The 20,090-nt window shown below is 37.4% G+C and overlaps 1 protein-coding gene across 2 annotated transcripts in view; it reads right to left on the bottom strand.

Annotated features, from left to right (window-relative positions):
- The window catches only part of SAMHD1 (SAM and HD domain containing deoxynucleoside triphosphate triphosphohydrolase 1), a 63,510-nt gene that overhangs the window by 27,172 nt on the left and 16,248 nt on the right, over positions 1-20,090 (bottom strand). Inside the window, exons 4-9 of one of the 2 annotated variants that reach the window (XM_082858221.1) lie at positions 16,602-16,762; positions 8,754-8,869; positions 6,704-6,774; positions 2,342-2,500; positions 910-1,010; positions 626-734 (exon numbers count right to left, since the gene is read on the bottom strand). In XM_082858221.1, coding sequence (XP_082714347.1) covers positions 626-734; positions 910-1,010; positions 2,342-2,500; positions 6,704-6,774; positions 8,754-8,869; positions 16,602-16,762 — 717 coding nt within the window. The remainder of the gene's footprint in view (positions 1-625; positions 735-909; positions 1,011-2,341; positions 2,501-6,703; positions 6,775-8,753; positions 8,870-16,601; positions 16,763-20,090) is intronic. The other variant, XM_082858222.1, reaches the window with a different exon arrangement.

Genomic DNA, 20,090 nt, shown 5'->3' on the forward strand with positions numbered 1-20,090 from the left:
TCAACCACTGTGCCACCAAGGAAGCCCTACTGAGTGTTTTAACTCAGTGACACATTCTGTTTTAGGCATCTTAAATATAGTCTTTAAATTTCCCAATACCTCTAGAAATTAGGTATTATTATTCTTATAGTCTTCATTCTCAAGAGAAAGACCTTCTATAGTATAATACTGTAATGTTCTTTAGTTACATGATTCTAACCTAGCATGGGACCTAATGATTTTAGGATTTTAACTACCATGAAACACGTAATATAGTGATTAAGGATAATACTCAAGCCAAACTTCCTGGATTGAAATTCCAATTCTGCCATTAATTGTATGTCTTCTCTGTGCTTCAATCTGCTCATCTGTTAAATGGGATAATAACAGTATCTATTCCATAGGGTGGAGGAGGATTGAGTTAATCCCTCTAAAGCACAACATTCAATAAATGTCTATCATAATTTTATTATTATTTAACAATGCAGTAAAAGTGAAAAGAGCCTTAAGATACTTCCAAATGCTAAGCATGAAGTAAAGAGATTGACAATTTACCAGGTAGTGATTTTTCCAAATTAGTTAAAGGTTATTTCTAGATTTCACACTAGGAACTATACCTTCCTCGTTGTTCTCTGACATAGCTTACCTTTTCTCTAGTACAAATGTGCTTCCTATCATCTACCTCACAGACACGGGCAAACTTAATAAAGCGCTTGTAATCAAAATTATTTTGGATTCCAAGATGATGGCAGTCCCTAGAAAGATTCCAAAGCAGAGAAATTAAATATTTCAACAAAGGAAACGGTACCTTAAATATCAACACTAAATTTATACAAGAATTTTATTTTGTTTGTTTATTTAAATAAAAATTGTATATATTTAAAGTATATAAGGATTTTAAACAACTTTTCTGAAGTGTTCAGTGCATACCTGGCAAAATAATCCCATTTGTCCACATCAATGCCATTTCTTTTATTGGCCACTATCTCATAAAGGAAGCTTTTTTCTTTAGGACGCCCTTTATATAGCCACTGGAAGACAAGAAAACCCACTGAAAGTTTTAGGATAGGAGCCAAATCTATTTGTAAGCAAAGCAAAGCAACTGTATTAATCTGAAAATTATAAACAGATATTTGAACGGGAAGGTTAGGTAAGTGAGAAGGTTCTACTCATTCCTTCTTCCATTTAATTCCTAAATTAGTAGAAAAGGGAAAAGAAATGCTAAAGTGTGATACCCTGTTAATACTAAACCTTGTGCCTTCGGAAGGATCCTAACTCTATTACACTTCCCATAACCAACAAGCTTTCTTTCTTTCTTTTTTTTTTTTTACGCGGGCCTCTCACTGTTGTGGCCTCTCCCGTTGCGGAGCACAGGCTCCGGACGCGCAGGCTCAGCGGCCATGGCTCACGAATCTTCCCGGACCGGGGCACGAACCCGTGTCTCCTGCGTCGGCAGGCGGACTCTCAACCACTGCGCCACCAGGGAAGCCCCAACAAGCTTTCTTGTTTAAAAATTTAAAAAAAATATAAGATCTAATTATGAACTAGTAAGAATGTTCCTTATATTCTAATGCTTAAATTCAGGCATGAAAATTGTATTGTCTTTCAAAGTAGCCACACATCTAGTCTAAATGATATGCACCATTCAAAGAATTTTTGGAACTCTGTATTTTGTTTGTTTGGGTTTTTTTGGCGGCGCAGTTTGGCCCGTGGGATCCTAGTTCCCCAACTAGGGACAGAACCCGGGCCCTCAGCAGTGAAAGCATCACAGTCCTAACCAGTGGACTGCCAGGGAATTCCCAGGAGCTCTGTTTTTTGGAAACAGGATATTTGCTATAAAATCCACCTCTTTATCTTATGCCTTACAAGTAGCTTTGTATATTTTAAGGAAAAAAACTTTAAAAACCACAAAGGGAAATTCTTTTTTCTAAGTAAAATAAAAAAGATCAAAAAGGAAACAAAACATATTTCCCTCTAAACTAATTCAACTTTTTTCTAGGTCTTCACATATCTAAATATTTCAAATATGTTAATTTTAATGAATAAACAAGACATACTTCTACATTTTCCAAACTAAGTTACTTTAGGCTTCTATATAAAATACTGCATACATATTCATTAAAAATATTTATATATGTATTTTAATTTGGGGGATAACTTCTGAAGAACTCAGTTAAGAGCTGGAAGAACTATATAAGTCTTTTATTTTTTGCATTAAACAGTAGAAATGTATCACATATTTTATCATTTAGTCTCTCTAAAATAGCCAAATGTCACCTCTTCAAATAGATCTGAAGGAATCAAGCAGAGAGACTAGATGAAAGGAACCAGTCAGTTCAAATTAAGTTGTACACAAACTTACCTTTGAAGAATCTTTGATGGGTGACTCAGGTGGTCCTGTAATTTGTTCCTTGATAAACCAAATATCTTCTTCAGGGATGAGACCATACTGTTCCATGACATCTCTGAGTCCGTTAGAATTAACTAGGTGCTCAAACATCATAACCGAGCCCTGTTCATGCTGGGAAAAGTCAGCACAGTATGGTCTGTTGTAGACTCTAGTCCATCAGAGACCCCTCATTATTTAAATTACTCTTGGCTCCAGGTAATTCAGAGGTAAGGTTCTAATGCATGTTAATTATCAAGTTTTCAACTATAATCTTACAGATATTTTTAAAAATCTGTCAAATTTGTCTATATTGGGACTCCCCTGGTAGTCCAGTGGTTAAGAATCCTCCTTCCAATGCAGGGGATGCAGGTTCTATCCATGGTCAGGGATCTAAGATCCCACATGCTGTGGGGCAACTAAGCCCGCGAGCTCTAGAGCCTGTGTGCCACAACTGGAGAGCCCGCGAGCTGCAATGAAGAGCCCATGTGCTGCAAGGAAAGATCCCACATGCTGCAACGAAGACCCAATGCAGCCAAATAAATAAATAAATATCAGATGGGACTGGAAAAAAAAAACCTCTCTATTTTACCAGTCTATAAACCTTTACAAACTAGGTTCATCATTATTACATAAATGTTTAATGAGATATAATCATTTATAATACATAAGTATTGTACACTACAACTGAATATTACCAGATCATAAAGATAGAATAGGTTTTTTTTTTTTTCTGAGATGTACCACTTGCAGAATCTTAGTTCCCAGACCAGGGATTGAACCCAGGCCCCAGCAGTGAAAGAGCTGAGTCCTAACCACTGGACCGCCAGGGAATTCCCAATAGAATACCATTTTAATGAATACCACTATAAAATTTAGTTGTATTGTTTCATCAGCTTTGGAATTTGTGAAGATGCAAGTTCTATTAGCATTTCCATCTACTGATAAAAAGGGGTAATTCCAGGGCTTCCCTGGTGGTGCAGTGGTTGAGAATCTGCCTGCCAATACAGGGGACACAGGTTCGAGCCCTGGTCTGGGGAGATCCCACATGCCGTGGAGCAACTAGGCCCGTGAGCCACAACTACTGAGCCTGCGCGTCTGGAGCCTGTGCTCCGCAACAAGAGAGGCCACGACAGTGAGAGGTCCGCGCACCGCGATGAAGAGTAGCCCCCGCTCGCTGCAACTACAGAAAGCCCTCGCACAGAAACAAAGACCCAACACACCCCAAAATAAATAAAATATAAATTTAATTAAAAAAAAGGGGGGGGGTAATTCCAAACTTGCCAGTAAAAACAAAAATGTCTCAGAGCCCTGAAGTCAAGATCTGGACTGGAATCTCAAATTAGACTCATTTTACTCATCTGTCTCTGCTTGCTCATTTATAATCGTTATAAAGATCAAATGGCCCACTGGAGGGAGACGTCACAGGTCTTAGCAAAAACAAACTCAAGAAACATGAAGACAAAACCCTGAATAGTCCTATATCTATTTTTTAACTGAATCAAGATATATATCAATTACATAGAGGAAAAACAGTAAGTTTATGAAATTTGGCAGCCATGGCCTTAATCAGGTGATTGAAGTTAATATTACCAGTAATGGCTTAAAAAGACCTTATGTGCCTCTGATGGGATGTGCCTCTGATGGGATACACTAAGAAGGTCACACGTGGCATTCTGCCAAAAACAGATAGTCTGACAGTATGAGGAAACCGAAAACTGAAACTCAAAGTAAGGGGCAATCCACAAAATAATCTACCTGTATACTTCAAAAAATGACAAGGTCATGAGAGATAAAGACGGAAGAATTGTTGCAGATCAAAAGAAACTAAAGAGAAATGGCAACTAAGGGTAATGTATGATGGATCAGGACCAAAAATGGTTTTCTTTCCCCTTTTCTATATGGACAGTTGTTGAAATTTGATAGAAAGTCTGTAAATTAGATAATAGTACTGTATCAATAATAATTTCCTGATTTTAATAAATGTACTGAGGTTATGTAAGAGAATGTTCTTATTTTTAGGAAATACCTACTGAAGCTTTAGGAATAAACGGGCATGCCTACAACACACTTTCAAATGGTTCAGAAAAAAATTTATACATACAGAAAAATTCAAGTTCCACAAAGATAGCACAGACAATAATAACTAAAATTATAAGCAACTTAGAAGTAAATATAATAAAAGATGTATAAAACCTTTATGGAGAAAATTACAACATTTATAATAGACGAGCAAAAGGCCAAAGATACCTAATAAAAGAAACAGCTGTCCTACCAGCTATCAAGACTTATAAAGAAGTAACAATTATGAAAAGTGTGGAATGCAACAGAATCCAGAAAGATTCATCATTACAGAATGTTAAAAAAATGTTGGGGTTGGTATCACAGAATCAGTGGGGACAGTGGTAGAGCGTTTGACTGCAGATCACTGGGGAAATTCAATAAACAATTATCCATATTAAAAAAGAAATCAGATTTCTACCACACATATGCAGAGAAATAAATTCCCATGAGGTAAGGACTTACATGTTAAAGGCAAAATATTTAAAGAAAAAGACTTGGGAATGGCTGAGTAGATCCTATTTCAATCGACCCTGTTGGAGAAAAAAACTAACTCTGGACAACTTCCTGAAGGTATTGGATTATGACCAAAAGCAGGCAGATATTAGAGGGAAATAAACACTTGGAAGAGAAAGGCAGTGGGCAATATTCCAGTTCTTTTATGGCTTTTAGCCTGAGGGAGGCCCTAAGGCTGCAGAACTGGAGAGAAACTATCCATCTTACTAGGTTGAAGAACCAGAAATACTTCATCAAAATTTAAAATTTTTGTTTCTCAAAAGCCACCTTCATTAAAGAAATGAATTGGTAAGTCAGAGACTGGGGTGGGGACAGGGACTATATTCACAATACATGTATCTGACTATATATATAATTACTCAAATTGATAACTAAAAGGCAAACATTCAAATTTTTTAAATGAGTAAATGGAAAAACTCTTCACAAAAGATGATTTATCAATGACAAAGTACAGGAAATGGTACTCAACATACCACAGAGGATGCCAAAAAAAAAAAAAAAATCCTATAAGAGACCATTTCACACTCATTAGAAAGAATAACTTAAAAAACTAAATGTTGGGGAGGCTATGGAACAACAGGCACTCTCATATTGCTGGCAGAGTGTAAAATGGGAAACGTCCGGTAGTTGCTTATAAAGTTAAGTATCCATCTACTTGATGACCCAGCAATTCTACTCCTAGATGAACCTAAGACAAATGAAAACGTTTTCCATAAAAATCGTGTACAGTAACATGCATAGCATCTTTATTCATAACAGCCAAAAAACTGAAAACAACCCAAATTCTACAAAAGGAGAAAAAATAAAAAATCATAACTTATTCATACAATGGAATACTACCTCAGCAATGAGCAGGGACCGACAACTGATGCATGACACACCAACGAATCTCAAAATCATTGTGTTGAGTGAATAAGAGCAAGACACAAAAGAGTACCTATTATAGGATTCTACTCTTATCAACTCTAAGACAGGCAAAACTAGTCTGTTTATAAAAATCAGAAGGTAATAGTGGGAGGGAGATGTAGGAACTGACTGAAAAGGGTCACAAAGGAATTTTCCAGGAAGATGAAAATATTCTATATCTCAACTTGGGTAGTGGCTACATGGATGTATACATTTGTCAAAACTCACTGAACTGTACACTGAAGATCTGTACAACATATTGTATACGAATTACCTTTAAAGAGAGAGAGAAAAAATAGTGGTTGACATGTAAGAAGTGTTCAATATGTATTAATACCTTTTTCTACTCCAAATAATAGTGTGGCCCAAAATAGGAGTTGACCTAACTTTACTTCTCAAAAATTGATTCCAAAAATACAGGTCAGTCACCTGCAAATCTGTAAGTATAAAATGAACTTAGCAAAAAAAAAAAAAATGAACTTAGCTGGTATTAGTTACTTCATGGTCATACAAAATGAGTCAAAGCCAGAGTCAGCCTTTTATTTTTTATTTTATACTAGTGTGATAGAGTAGAAAGAGCATTAAATTAGAAGCTAGGAAACCTGGTTTTCTAGTGCTGGCTTTATCATTTAACAACTTTGTGATTTTTGGTGCATCAATACACCTCTATGAATTTCAAGTTCCTTTATACTTAAGAAACTGGAGATAATGATTTCCTCCTTAGAGATTACTGTGAGGATCAAATGAAAGCATTATATATAAACACTCTGAAAAACTGTAAAAGGAAGAATACTTTAACACAGCAGTCATTGCTTAGTCTTTATTTTATTGACTATTAAATATATGAATACATACCGTCCATTTCACATCTGGGCGAGCAAGTGGAATAAATCTTCCATCGAACATATGAGAAAATGGCCCATGACCTTAAAAACAAAAGCAGCCTTAGAACAAGAAAAATGTTTGTAAATTGGTAAAATGTAAATCTTTTTAGTTAAACTTGAATATCAATAGAAATTAATAATCTATAAATACATCACAAAAAGGAACAAACCCTTCCTTCCTATTTTCTAAAACAAGAGAACAGGAAGCAGAACAAATACAGGAAGGTAAGCTCTCCACTGAGGGGTCTCTGAGTCACCATAGTTTACATAAATCTGATAAAAGGACAGTTTTGTGTAACCAAAGGAATGTTAATGACAAAAACTTTTGGCTTCTTCAGATTATATATTGGTAGTGTTAGAACAGCAGTTTTAACACAATCCACTAGGGTTAGGAAGAAAATATTAGAACTTTATTACTCTCAACCTTTAAAAACATCTATTTTTATGTAAATTTTATAATGTATGTAATTTATTTTATAATAAATATACACATATCAGGGCTTATCTTGGGTTTTTACTGATGATATGGGCAATCAAAAGTGGAGATCACTACTTTATCTTATTCATAAGTGATCTTAACATTCCACAACATCTAGTAATATGAAACTTTGCTGAGGCACAACTCTGGATTATCAGAATTTCTGAAGGAGTTACAGTTGGCCCTCTGCATCCGCAGATTCAATCAACCTCGGACAAAAAAATATTCAGAAAAAAAAATTCCAGAAAGTTCCAAAAAGCAAAACTTGAATTTGCCAGGCTTGCTGGCAACTATTTACATATAGCTTACATTGTGCTGGTATTATAAGTAATTTAGAATTGATTTAAAGTACATGGGAGGATGTGTGTGGGTTATATGCAAATTTTATATAAGGGGCTTGAGCATCCAGGATTTTGGGGTTTTGGGGGGTTTTTTTTGTATCCGCAGGGGGTCCTGATAGATGGGAAAGGGAGCCTACCTGGACCAGCCCTGGGCCTTTTTGCATGTTGCAGTCTGTACACAAAGGCTTGTTACTATAGAGCTCAGACTCCTAGAAATTGGAAAAAGTTTCCAATGATTCCCTCTCAAAATACCAAAAATCTGTTAAATTTATGATCTAGGGCTGATACTGGTCCTACTGAAATCTCCAAGGGGACATGCTGAAGAGCGTGCCCTATGCCTTTAAGTATCTGGCTACTGAAACCTCCCTTTCCCTGCACTGAGGGCACATGCAAACTCTTAGGATCCTCCAACAGGTAGGAATAAATTACAAGGCTAGGGCTTCCCTGGTGGCACAGTGGTTGAGAGTCCGCCTGCTGATGCAGGGGACACGGGTTCGTGCCCCGGTCCGGGAGGATCCCACATGCCACGGAGCGGCTGGGCCTGTGAGCTATGGCTGCTGAGCCTGCGCGTCAGGAGCCTGTGCTCCACAATGGGAGAGGCCACAACAGTGAGAGGCCCGCCTACAGCGAAAAAAAAAAAAAAATTACAAGGATAGGGGAAAAATCTCCTGTGATAAAAGAGAACAGTCCTTTTTCTCTTTCTTTGACCATGGAAAAGGATGATATTCTTCTACTTGGATTTAAGTGGCCCAAGACCTCACATGGGTCAGGGAAGAAAAGAAGTTCTCTAAATCCGTTGTTAATCTGTTAGAGCAGATTATGTATTCTAGGTGTGAGAAGAATAGATTTGACAAATTATCTAAAGGAAAATGGCAATTTTATTTCAACCAAGATAAAGGAAAAATCAAATTCACATCATCCAACACACAGTAGTCAGAAAAAAATCACTATCAGAAAGTCCCTTCATATAACCTGCAACAAAGATGTTTAACATGGGAAATTCACTGAAAGTCTACAAAAAAAATAGCAATGCTTTGGGCTTATGAATCATTCTAGGAAGAAGCAATGGCACATTTACATTAATGTTAACTGAAGAATTAAAACACAACTTTCATATTCTCCTAGTTAGTTGGATTTTTTAATTTCAAAGAGAGGTACCATGTGGTTTTTACATTAGAACTCTGGCTCTTTGAACTGCTTACCGAGATCATGACAAAGACCAGCGATCTGAACACAGAGCATATCTCGTTCACTTATCTGCAGCTCTGGTTGTTTTTCACTCAGTTCACGAACTAGACGTCCTGCTAGATACCCTACGCTGCAGAGCGGAAAAAACAAAACAAAAATGAAAAAATTACTCTTCTGTTTGAAAGATGAGCGACTGTTAAGATTTGTATTTGTCCTTGATAAATCCTTAAGGAGGCTGTGAATTAGACTTTGGGTGAAGGAGCCTTCCCAGCAGTTTGAGTATAAAAAGCCCTCTTTTCCCCTTTTTTGTTTCAGAGTCTACCTGATTGAACTAGCTATAGGCTCAGTCTCAGGTCATTTTGGGCTGTATTACATTTCTGATTTGTAGGGATTTGCAAGACAAAGACAGTTGTTTTTAATTCCCCAAAGAACTGCTCTGCTGCCTAAATGATTTATTAAAAGATTGATTTGCCCAACTACATTTTCTTTAATTTGATTATTATTAGCTTCTGAATATTAGCCCCTAGTTTTACATTATATTGTGTGGGTTCATGTAACCTTACTGGGTTTTTTTTTTTTTTTTGTATATTTAAATTAATATTTTCTGAGGGGCAGATTTACATACCCTGTCTCATAATACCAGGCAGGGGAAGCATTCCCCAGTGAGACATAATGTCTACACACAATATAGTGAGGCAAAAGAGATATAAACATCTTATATTAAGCCCACTTAAATATACCTACTTTTATAAACTGTCATCTCGATTCAATCAACTCTTACACCTTTAACTTTAGCCTCCATTAGGACCCCATCAACAAGCTGTGGTCTTACAAGGAGTCCTAGAAACTTTCCTTTTTATTCTCTGGCTATTTTATCTATTTTTGTATAAAGGCTCTGGGGTCTCCAGGGAGGGGTTGAGCCCAGGGACACAGGCCTTTTTAAAAAACCTTTAACTTGATTAATTGGTCTAATTGTTGCCCCAAACAATTGTTCAACTGTTGATCAGGTATCTCAGTGTAATTTTCTTCCAGCCTTTTAAATATATATGTGTGTGTGTGTGTGTGTGTGTGTGTGTGTGTGTGTGTGTGTGTGTGTGTGTGTGTGTGTATTAAACTGGGGTAAATAGAATGATAGAATGGACTTCTTCGGGGCCCTTAATGTTGGGGACCAATAAGATGTCCCCTTGGCCCATCCAACCTTACATAGTGTTGTATAAAAACGTTTGTTTTAATCTCATTACCATCCATTTTATTTATCCAATTTCTTAATAACCATCTAAAGATTTTTATCCTGTTGAGACAAGTCCCGTTAAAATTTCCACCTTCTTGGGAAGAAGTCTCTTAACTTTCCCCTCAGCTTTTTTTCCCTATTAACCAACCCAATTAACATTACTTAACCTAATGTTTTCATTAGCATCTGTAAGGCCCATTGAGGGTAACCCTAGAGACTACAAATAAGGCTTCCCAAACTGGTTTATTTTTGTCTCTTTTAAACTAAGGGAGTTCTGAAATTGGGTCATTTGTAGGGATGTGGATGGATCTAGAGACTGTTATACAGACTGAAGTAAGTCAGAAAGAGAAAAACAAATACCGTATGCTAACACATATATGTGGAACCTAGAAAAATGGTACAGATGAACCGGTTTGCAGGGCAGAAATTGAGACACAGATGTAGAGAACAAACTTATGGTCACCAAGGGGGGAAAGCGGCGGGGGTGTGTGTGTGTGATGAATTGGGCGATTGGGGTTGACATGTATACACTGATGTGTATAAAATTGATGACTAATAAGGACCTGCTGCATAAAAAAATAAAAGTAAAAAAAAATAATTGGATAAAGTCAGTGACAAGATAAATTCAACACCTATGTTAAGTCCACAAAATCAAGAAGAGATAAAAAAACAAGAAACAAAAAACAAAATACTGAGTATAGTTCCCTGTGCTATACAGTAGGTCCTTGTTGGGTATCTATTTTATATATAGCATTGTTGAACTAGATAATATGGTCTCTATTCTTAATGGAATATGTGGTGAATTTACAACAAAAGGTAACATTTAAATCAATGGAATTAAATCCACAACTTATGACAAAGAAAACTGTATCAAATCATGTTGTACACCTTAAACATACACAACGTTATATGTCAATTATATCATGATACAGCTGGGGGAAAATAAGATATTCAAATTTTTTTAAAGTTAAGAAAAAAACTAAAAATGCTAAAAAAAAGATAAATAAATAAACTAAGGGAGTTCTTAGGTTAGCTGTTTTATATATACTACCATCTTCTAATTTGTTTTTTTATAGGTAAAAATAAAACAGCTGTTTGTTATGAGAGCTCTCTAAAAAATTTACTAATTTACCAAGTTTCTCCAATTTTAAGGATTCACTGTCTGGTCATTGATGAATAGTATCTTTTTTTTTTTTTTTGCGGTATGCGGGCCTCTCACTGTTGTGGCCTCTCCCGTTGCGGAGCGCAGGCTCCGGACGCGCAGGCTCAGTGGCCATGGCTCACGGGCCTAGCCGCTCCGCGGCATGTGGGACCTTCCCGGACCGGGGCACGAACCTGTGTCCCCTGCATGGGCAGGCGGACTCTCAACCACTGCACCACCAGGGAAGTCCGATGAATAGTATCTTAATAGTGACTCAAACCAATAAAATGCAAGAGGCATCCCCACAAGAGAGTGCAAAGGATGTAGCCTTCATAAGATTTAGAAATTTCCTCCCCCAAATAGCCTAAGAGAGTAAAGTCCTTCGTTGTACAGGTGGTTGCAATGAAGGTTGAGATGACAAAGGCCCCTTATGGGCTGGGACCCCTTATGACAAATTTTCCTGAGAGTTGATACAGCCAGGCAAAAAGATTGCTCAGAATTCCAGTCTATTTGACTGGTTGCCAAATGTACACCATATGTGTACCTCCTGGGTAGCAGAGACCAAGCTCTCAGAACACAGGAGAAAAAAAAAAAAAGTCTAAGAAGATCAGGTAGAACATTTACATCTCTAAGACACAGGTAGAGAAATGCAAGTTCTCCCAGAAGGGCTTTTGTTTCTTTAAGTTCAGAATTTTGAAAAGATGTTTTATCAAGTTGGGTTTTTCTAGCTGCATATGAAAAAAAAATTAATTTTGGAATGTCAAAAGAACCCCAGTTTGGCCATTTTTAGGATGAGCTTTAATTCCCAATTAAGCAAGTACTTGCAAGTACAAATTCTGTACGTACATAATAAAAATTTCCCAGTGTCTGTCAATTGGGGTAACCCATCAGCGTTTTTTAACTGAGCAAAATCTTCCCAGTGTCTTTCAAGTGAGGATAACCCACTCTGTCATTCAACTGACCACAATCTTCCTAATGTCTTTCAACTGAAGATAACCCTGTTACCTCTTTTTGAAACTAAGTTCAAGGAAAACCTACTCTTCCAGTGAGAAGTTAAATACCACCAAATAAAACTTAGGACCATAAGCGAATAACAAGAGATCCAAGATCCAGGAGACACTCATCCAAATTCATCTGGACTCACTGAGGAGACAGACGGGCACAAGAGGCCTCTGCTAGTACCAAGGCTCCAGATCCTCGTAAAGTTCAGGCAAAGGAGAAAAGTTGGCTCTGGATCCCTTCGTGGTCACTGAACTGTCAACTGAAGAAAAACACTACCTAAAAGTTCCAAGTTATGTTTTATTCAGAGATCTTACTGAGGACTCTAGCCCGGGAAACAGTCTCAGACAGCACTGAGGCATTGTTCCAAAGAGGTAAGGGAGGAACCAGGGTATATAGGAGTTTCTGGTGAAAAAAAAAAACATTTCGTGCAACATCAAAAGACTACTGCTAATGACAAAAACCAGTCACCTCAAGTTAATAATTTTTAGCATTTTCCTATGTATGGGAAGATGTAAGAGTCTGGGGTCATTGAAATTATTCCTTAGATATTCATCTGATCTATCTAGGGCCAGCATGCTGTTTTTCTCCACCCTGAATTCCCCTCTGGGTGCAGCACTGGGGGCAGCTGCAGTGGCTTGATGGCTTGACGGCGGGCAATATTTGTTGTTTACTAGAATGACAGGTAACATTTTTTTGGTCTACATTTGTGATTAGCAGTAATCTTTTTACACTTGACCACATGTTTTCCCCAGCAAAAAAGTTCACATATATACTGGCTCCTCCCTTACCTCTCTGGAGCAGTTCCTCAGAGCTATCTGAGAACTCCTGGGCTATAGTACTCAGTAAGGTCCCCAAATAAAACTTAACTCATAACTTTCACATCGTGCATTTTTCTTTCAGTTAACACTCAAGAATTTCAATATGTTTTTCAAATGTTCTAATATACCTCGAGGGCAACTTAACAGAATAGTCTGTTTCAGAACTAGGCAGAAACACACAGATTCCCAAAAGCAGGACCTCTTGACTCACAATCACTTATCATTAGGGAAATGCAAAATCAAATCACAGTGAGACACCACCTCATACCCATTAGGAAGGGTTTTTGGGGTTTTTTTTTTGGCTGTTCCACGTAGCATGCAGATCTTAGTTCCCCAAACAGGGATTGAACCCGTCCCCGCTGCACTGGAAGCACAGAGTCTTAACCACTGGACCACCAGGGAAGTCCCTAGGATGTCTATTATAAAACAAAACAAAAACTAACAAATTTTGGCCAGGATGTGGAGAAATTGGAACCCTTGTACACTGTTGGTGGGAATGTAAAATGGTGCAGCCACTATAGAAAACAGTAGAGCAGTTTCTCAAAATATTAAAAATAGAATTACCATATGATCCAGTAATTCCACTTCTGGGTATATACCCAAAAGAAGTGAAAGCAGGGTCTTGAAGGGATATTTGCACATCCACGTTCATAGCGGTCACAATTGCCAAAGAGGTGGAAGCAACCCAAGAGTCCACAGATGAATGAAGGGATAAATGAAATGTAACATATACATACAATGGAATATTATTCAGCCTTAAAAAGTAAGGATATTCTGACACATGCTCCAATATGAGTGACTCTTGGGGAAATTATGCTAAATGAAATAAGCCAATCACAAAAAGACAAATACTCTATGAAATCACTTATATGAGATACCTAGAACAGTCAAATTCATTAGAACAGAAAGTAGAATGGTGGTTACCAGGGACTGGGGAGAAGAGGAATGGGGAATTCAATGGGTACAGAGTTTCAGTTTTGCGAGATGAAAAAGTTCCGGAACTTGGTTGCACAATAATGTGGATATATTTAACACTATTGAACTATAAACTTAAAAATGGTTAGGATGGTAAATTTTATATTCTGTGTATTTTACCACAATTTTTTTTAAAAGCAGAGCTTCTGGTATTGTAATGTTTACAACATAGATTGTAGATAAGGTGCTCAACAAATGTTAAATACACTTTTAGCATTTCTACCTGAAAGTACTTCCTGAATGAATACAATATCTTTCTTGCCCCCTAAACTCTGAGCTTCACAAGGATAGAAACACTTGATATCTTGTTGGTTTGGTAGGCACTAATAAGTTTTCAATAAATATTTGTTGATGAATAAACATTTGAGTAGATGCATGTGTTCTGGCTAATTAAACATGCTTCTAAACAAACAAACAAAACCAAAGTAACGCAGCAGTTTCCCCTTATTATTGGTTTCACTTTCCTCATTTCAGTTACCAGCAGTTAATCATAGTCTGAAAATATTAAATGGAAACTTCCAGAAATACACAATTCATAAGTTTTAAATTATACTTCATTCTGAGTAGCATGATGAAATATCACACTGTTCTGCTCCATCACGACTGTGTCGTGAATCATTCTTTTGTCCAGCGTGTCCCACACATTAAATCACTTAGTAGCCAACACAATCATCAGATTGACGGCCAAGGTTTCCACAGTGCTTGTGTTCAAGTGACCCTTATTTTACTTCATAATGGCCCCAAAGTGCAAGAGTAGTAAAGCTGGCAATTCAGATGTGCCAAAGACAAGTCGAGAAGTGCTTCCAGTAAGTGAGTGAAACGGTCAAAATTCTCAACTCAATAAAGATAGAACAAAATTGTACGCTGAGGTTGCTAAGATCTATCATAAGAACAAATCTTCTACCTGTGAAATAGTGAAGAAGGAAAAAGAAATTTGTGCTAGTTTTGCTGTTGCATCTCAAACTGTCAAAGTTACAGCCACGGTGTGTGATAAGTGCTTAATTAAGATGGCAAAGGCATTAAATTTGTACAATAAGATATTCTGAAAGAGAGAAACCACATGCACATAACTTTTATTGCACTGTATTGTTATAATTGTTCCATTTTATTATTAGTTGTTGTTAATCTCTTACTGTGCTTAATTTATAAATTAAACTTTATCATAGGTATGTATTTTTAAGGAAAAAACATAGTATAAATAAGGTTTGGTAGTATTTGTGGTTTCAGGCATCCACTGGGAGTCTAGGAGCATATACCCCATTGATAAGGGGTGGACCACTTACACTGTGAGTACTTCATGAAAATCTAGATAACTGTCTGATTCTTCTGCGCCTATGTCCACCTGGCTCTACATTTTTATAATGAAAAAAGAAGACCAGGGACTTCTCTGGCGGTGCAGTGGTTACCGCCTGCCAATGCAAGGGACATGGGTTCGAGCCCTGGTCCGGGAAGATCCCACATGCACGGAGCAACTAAGGCAGTGCGCCACAACTACTGAGCCTGCGCTCTAGAGCCCACGAGCCACAACTACTGAGCCCATGTGTCACAACTGCCGAAGCCCGCACACCTAGAGCCCATGTTCCGCAACAAGAGAAGGCACTGCAATGAGAAGCCCGTGCACTGCAATGAAGAGTAGCCCACACTCGCGGCAACTAGAGAAAGCCTGTGCGCATCAAAGAAGTCCAAACGCAGGCAAAAAAAAAAAAAAAAAGGCAGAGCAAGCAAAGTCTCAACTATGTTGTATGTAACAGAGGTACCACCTTCTCTAAGCTTGTGAATGCTTTTCTGATTTACACGTTTCCTGATAGGTAAGAAAACAATGTGGTTTTTTTGTTTTTCGTTTTTTTAAATTTATTTTTGGCTGCATTAGGTCTTTGATGCTGCATGTGGGCTTCCTCTAGTTGCAGAGAGCAGGGGCTAATCTTCGTTGTGGTGCACAGGCTTCTCATTGCGGTGGCTTCTCTTGTCGAGAAGCACAGGCTCTAGGTGCACAGGCTTCAGTAGTTGTGGCACACGGGCTCAGTAGTTGTGGCACACAGGCTTAGTTGCTCTGCGGCATGTGGGATCTTCCCAGGCCAGGGCTCGAACCTGTGTCCCCTGCATTGGCAGGCAGATTCTTAACCACTGCGCCACCAGGGGAGCCCAACGATGTGGTTTTAAAGGGCAATTATGTATAAGACTAAATAGGAAATGTAGGAAAATTAAATAATCAAACTTACAAAGTTAATTATATCAGTAACCAACCCTATTAATTTTTAAATAATATTTAAACACAAATATTTCATCTAAAAGTCCTTCCAGGCACTTTCATTTTCTTTCCAGGAAGGATTTGAGGTGGCTTCTAAGAATACATAAAATAAGTAAAGTAGAGCAAAGTAAATCAAACCTTCAACTTTCTCATCAATAAAATAAGGATATTATTGGGAATTCCCTGGCAGTCCAATGGTTAGGACTCCACGCTTCCACTGCACGGGGCACGGGTTCGATCCCTGGCTGGGGAACTAAGATCCTGCATGCCACATGGCTCGGCCAAAGGAAAAAAAAGTCAAATATTGATTGTCTCAGTCAAACAAGGCTCTTAAAAAAAATAAGGCTATTATTACCATTTTATAAAACTATTTGTTTTCTAAAAGATACGATGTGACCAAGAAGGGACTTAATAACTATAAGTTCCCCACCCCAATACCCTTCTTACCCTAGACTATGCTCAAATCGATTGTGTGAAGCTCCTGGAAAAACATAGTAACCGCCTCCCAACTGCTTAATATATCGCAGGCGCTGAAATTGAGGTGTGTCGATGATTCGGATGAGAAGAGGGTGAAATTCAATGTGACCATGGATAGGATCATTAATCACCTAGAAAATTATAAATTAATGTGAATAACAATACATAACACCATCTAAAATTTTTGTCCAGTCATTCCTATCTACAGTGCAAAGTCAAAGCTATTCATTTTTAAGTAAGAATAATACTAAGGGAAATGACAAGTTATGAATATCTTTACCTTATTTAGGTATCACTACCAGACAAAGCAAGTATATTGGACCTGATGGATTCTAATAATGGATTAATGGATTCTAATAACAGAAGGGTAAAGATTTCAATCTTTCTTTTATGTATATGATTTCATTAGCCTTTAGGAAGTTAGTCTGGTATTCAAGTTAAACATACTCATTCAACACACTCATTCAGATCACATACACTATTTTACCACAGGCACTGTGTCTAATTTTTTGTAAATGTATCTACCCATCACTATAATCCTTCATAAAAAAAAAAAAAAAACCTCCTACCATGTAGCAAACAATCATAGGCAGGAAGTACTATAAAATTCTACAGCACTTAATGTCTCTAAGAAGTACTTACTTATACTTAGTAAACATACATTTCATAATTATTCATTACTCTAAGCTTAAGCAGGGGCTTTAAATATGGGTGAAGATCTTTTTTTTTTTTTTTTGCAGTACGCGGGCCTCTCACTGTTGTGGCCTCTCCCGTTGCGGAGCACAGGCTCCAGACGCGCAGGCTCAGCAGCCATGGCTCACGGGCCCAGCCGCTCTGCGACATGTGGGATCTTCCTGGACCGGGGCACGAACCCGTGTCCCCTGCATCGGCAGGTGGACTCTCAACCACTGCGTCACCAGGGAAGCCCTATGGGTGAAGATTTAATGCTCCTCTATGTTTCTTTAAATAAAGATAACATCTTTCTTAATTGTCCATAACTGTCTTTTAAAAAGAATGTTTCAGAATAAAAAAAGAAACATGATAAATGATCTAATCCATGATTTTCAAACTGCTTCAAATGGTTCCATGAAGTTCCTAAAAAATGTATGGAATTCTGGGAGGTGAAGGGCCTTGTCTGCCTCATTTACTGCCATATTCTCAGAACCCATCAAACAGCACAGTTCCTGGCACAGAGTAGGAACTCAGACACATTTTAAATGACTACTGTTGAAACATTATTGCAAAGTAATACAGTGTACCAAGTATATTATTATAGTTACAGTGTACCAAGTATATCTTTAATAATACACCAAGAATGATGTCAAAGTATCTCAGCAATAGAAGGATGTTGTAATTCAACCCTGTGAATGTCCTTATCAGAGAAGAAAAAGTTGCACAATTTTTAAATATATGAAAATCATATACTGGTCTATTATTTCTCCCTTATACAAGATCAATGTAACCACGAAACAAATGAGAATCTATCTTTTAAATTAATAAATTAATTTATTTATTTTTGGCTGTGTTGGGTTTTAGTTGCTACACGTGGGCTTTCTCTAGTTGTGCCAAGTGTGGGCTACTCTTCGTTGCAGTACACGGGCTTCTCATTGTGGTGGCTTCTCTTGCTGTGAAGCATGGGCTCTAGGCACATGGGCTTCAGTAGTTGTGGCACGCAGGCTCAGTAGTTGTGGCTCGTGGGCTCTGGAGCGCAGTCTCAGTAGTTGTGGCGCACAGGCTTAGTTGCTCCGCAGCATGTGGGATCTTCCCAGACCAGGGCTTGAACCCGTGTTCCCTGTATTGGCAGGCAGATTCTTAACCACTGCGCCACCAGGAAAGTCCCAAGAATCTATTTTATTTTGAAAAATTATGAAAGAAAAGTCCCATAATCTACTTTTAATCCATTTAAAGATCTAAAAGACTTCACTGTCAATTTTTCAATGGTTAATAACTGTTTTTAAAAGAACTCAATGAAAATTATTTTTAACTTAGTATCATAACACACACTCTCCTTTCAGGTCAAAATGCATCATGAACAGTTTCTCATGTTTTTACAAATCTTAATAATTATCACTGTAATGGCTCTATTTCATTGATGAACCAACATTTTTAAACCACTCCCCTAACACTGGGCTTTGCGAAACTAGAAATTCTATTTAGTCAATTTCATATTCCCTTTGCAACCCTTAGTGTGTATATGTGATATTAAAGTGTTTTGATCACTTTTTTAAATTAATTTTTATTGGGGTATAGTTGATTTACAACGTTGTGTTCGTTTCTGCTGTAAAGCAAAGTGAATCAGTTATACATATACATATATCCACTCTTTTTTAGATTCTATTCCCACATAGGTCATTACAGAGTACTGAGTAGAGCTCTGATCATTGTATATAATCTGTTATTTTTGTTCCTGCAGTATTTTTTTGAGGTATAGTTGACTTAAATATTATATTAGTTTCAGGTTACAACATAGTGATTCAAAATTTTTATAGAATATACTCCACTTACAGTTTTATAATATACTGGCTATATTCCCTGTGCCATACAGTATATCCTTGTAGCTTATTTTATACATAGCAGTTTGTACCTCTCAATCCCCTACTTCTATTTTGCCCCTCCCTCTTCTCTCTCCTAATTGCTAACCCCTCATTTGTTCTCTATTATTCTTGAGTTTTTTTCTGTTTTGCTATATTCATTTGTTTCATTTTTTAGATTCCACACGTAAGTGATAACATACAGTATTTGTCTTTCTCTGACTTATTTCACTAGGAGTAATACCCTCCAAGTCCATCCATGTTGTTGCAAATAGCAAAATTTCACTCTTTATGGCTGAGTACTATTCCATTGCGTATATATATCTTCTTTATCCATTCATCTGTTGATGGACACTTAGATTGCTTCCATATCTTGGCAATTGTAAATAATGCTGCTATGAATATTGCGATACATGTATCTTTTCAAATTAGCATTTGTGTTTTCTTCAGATATATGCCTAGGAGTGGAACTGCTAGATCATATGGTAGTTCTATTTCCAGTTTTTTGAGGAATCTCCATACTGTTTTACACAGTGGGTGTACCAATTTCCATTCCTAGCAAGGGTGTACAAGGGTTCCCTTTTCTCCACACCCTTGCCAACATTTGGTATTTGTGGGCTTTTTGATGATAGCCATTATGACAGGTGTGAGATGATATCTCACTGTGGTTTTGATTTGCATTTTTCTGATAATTAGTGACGTTTAGCATCTTTTCATCTGCCTGTTGGCCATTATGTATGTCTTCTTTGGAAAAACGTCTATTCAGGTCTTCTGTCCATTTTCCTTCTACTAATTTTGGGTTCTGTTTGTTCTTCTTTATCTAGTTCCTTTAGATGTAAGGTTAGCTTATTTGAGATTTTTCTTTGTCCTGAGGTAGGTTTTTATTGCTATAAAGGTCCCTCTTAGAACTGCTTTTGCTGCATCCCTT

Source organism: Leucopleurus acutus (assembly GCF_964270905.1).
Source record: "Leucopleurus acutus genome assembly, chromosome: 16".
Lineage (NCBI taxonomy): Eukaryota > Metazoa > Chordata > Mammalia > Artiodactyla > Delphinidae > Leucopleurus > Leucopleurus acutus.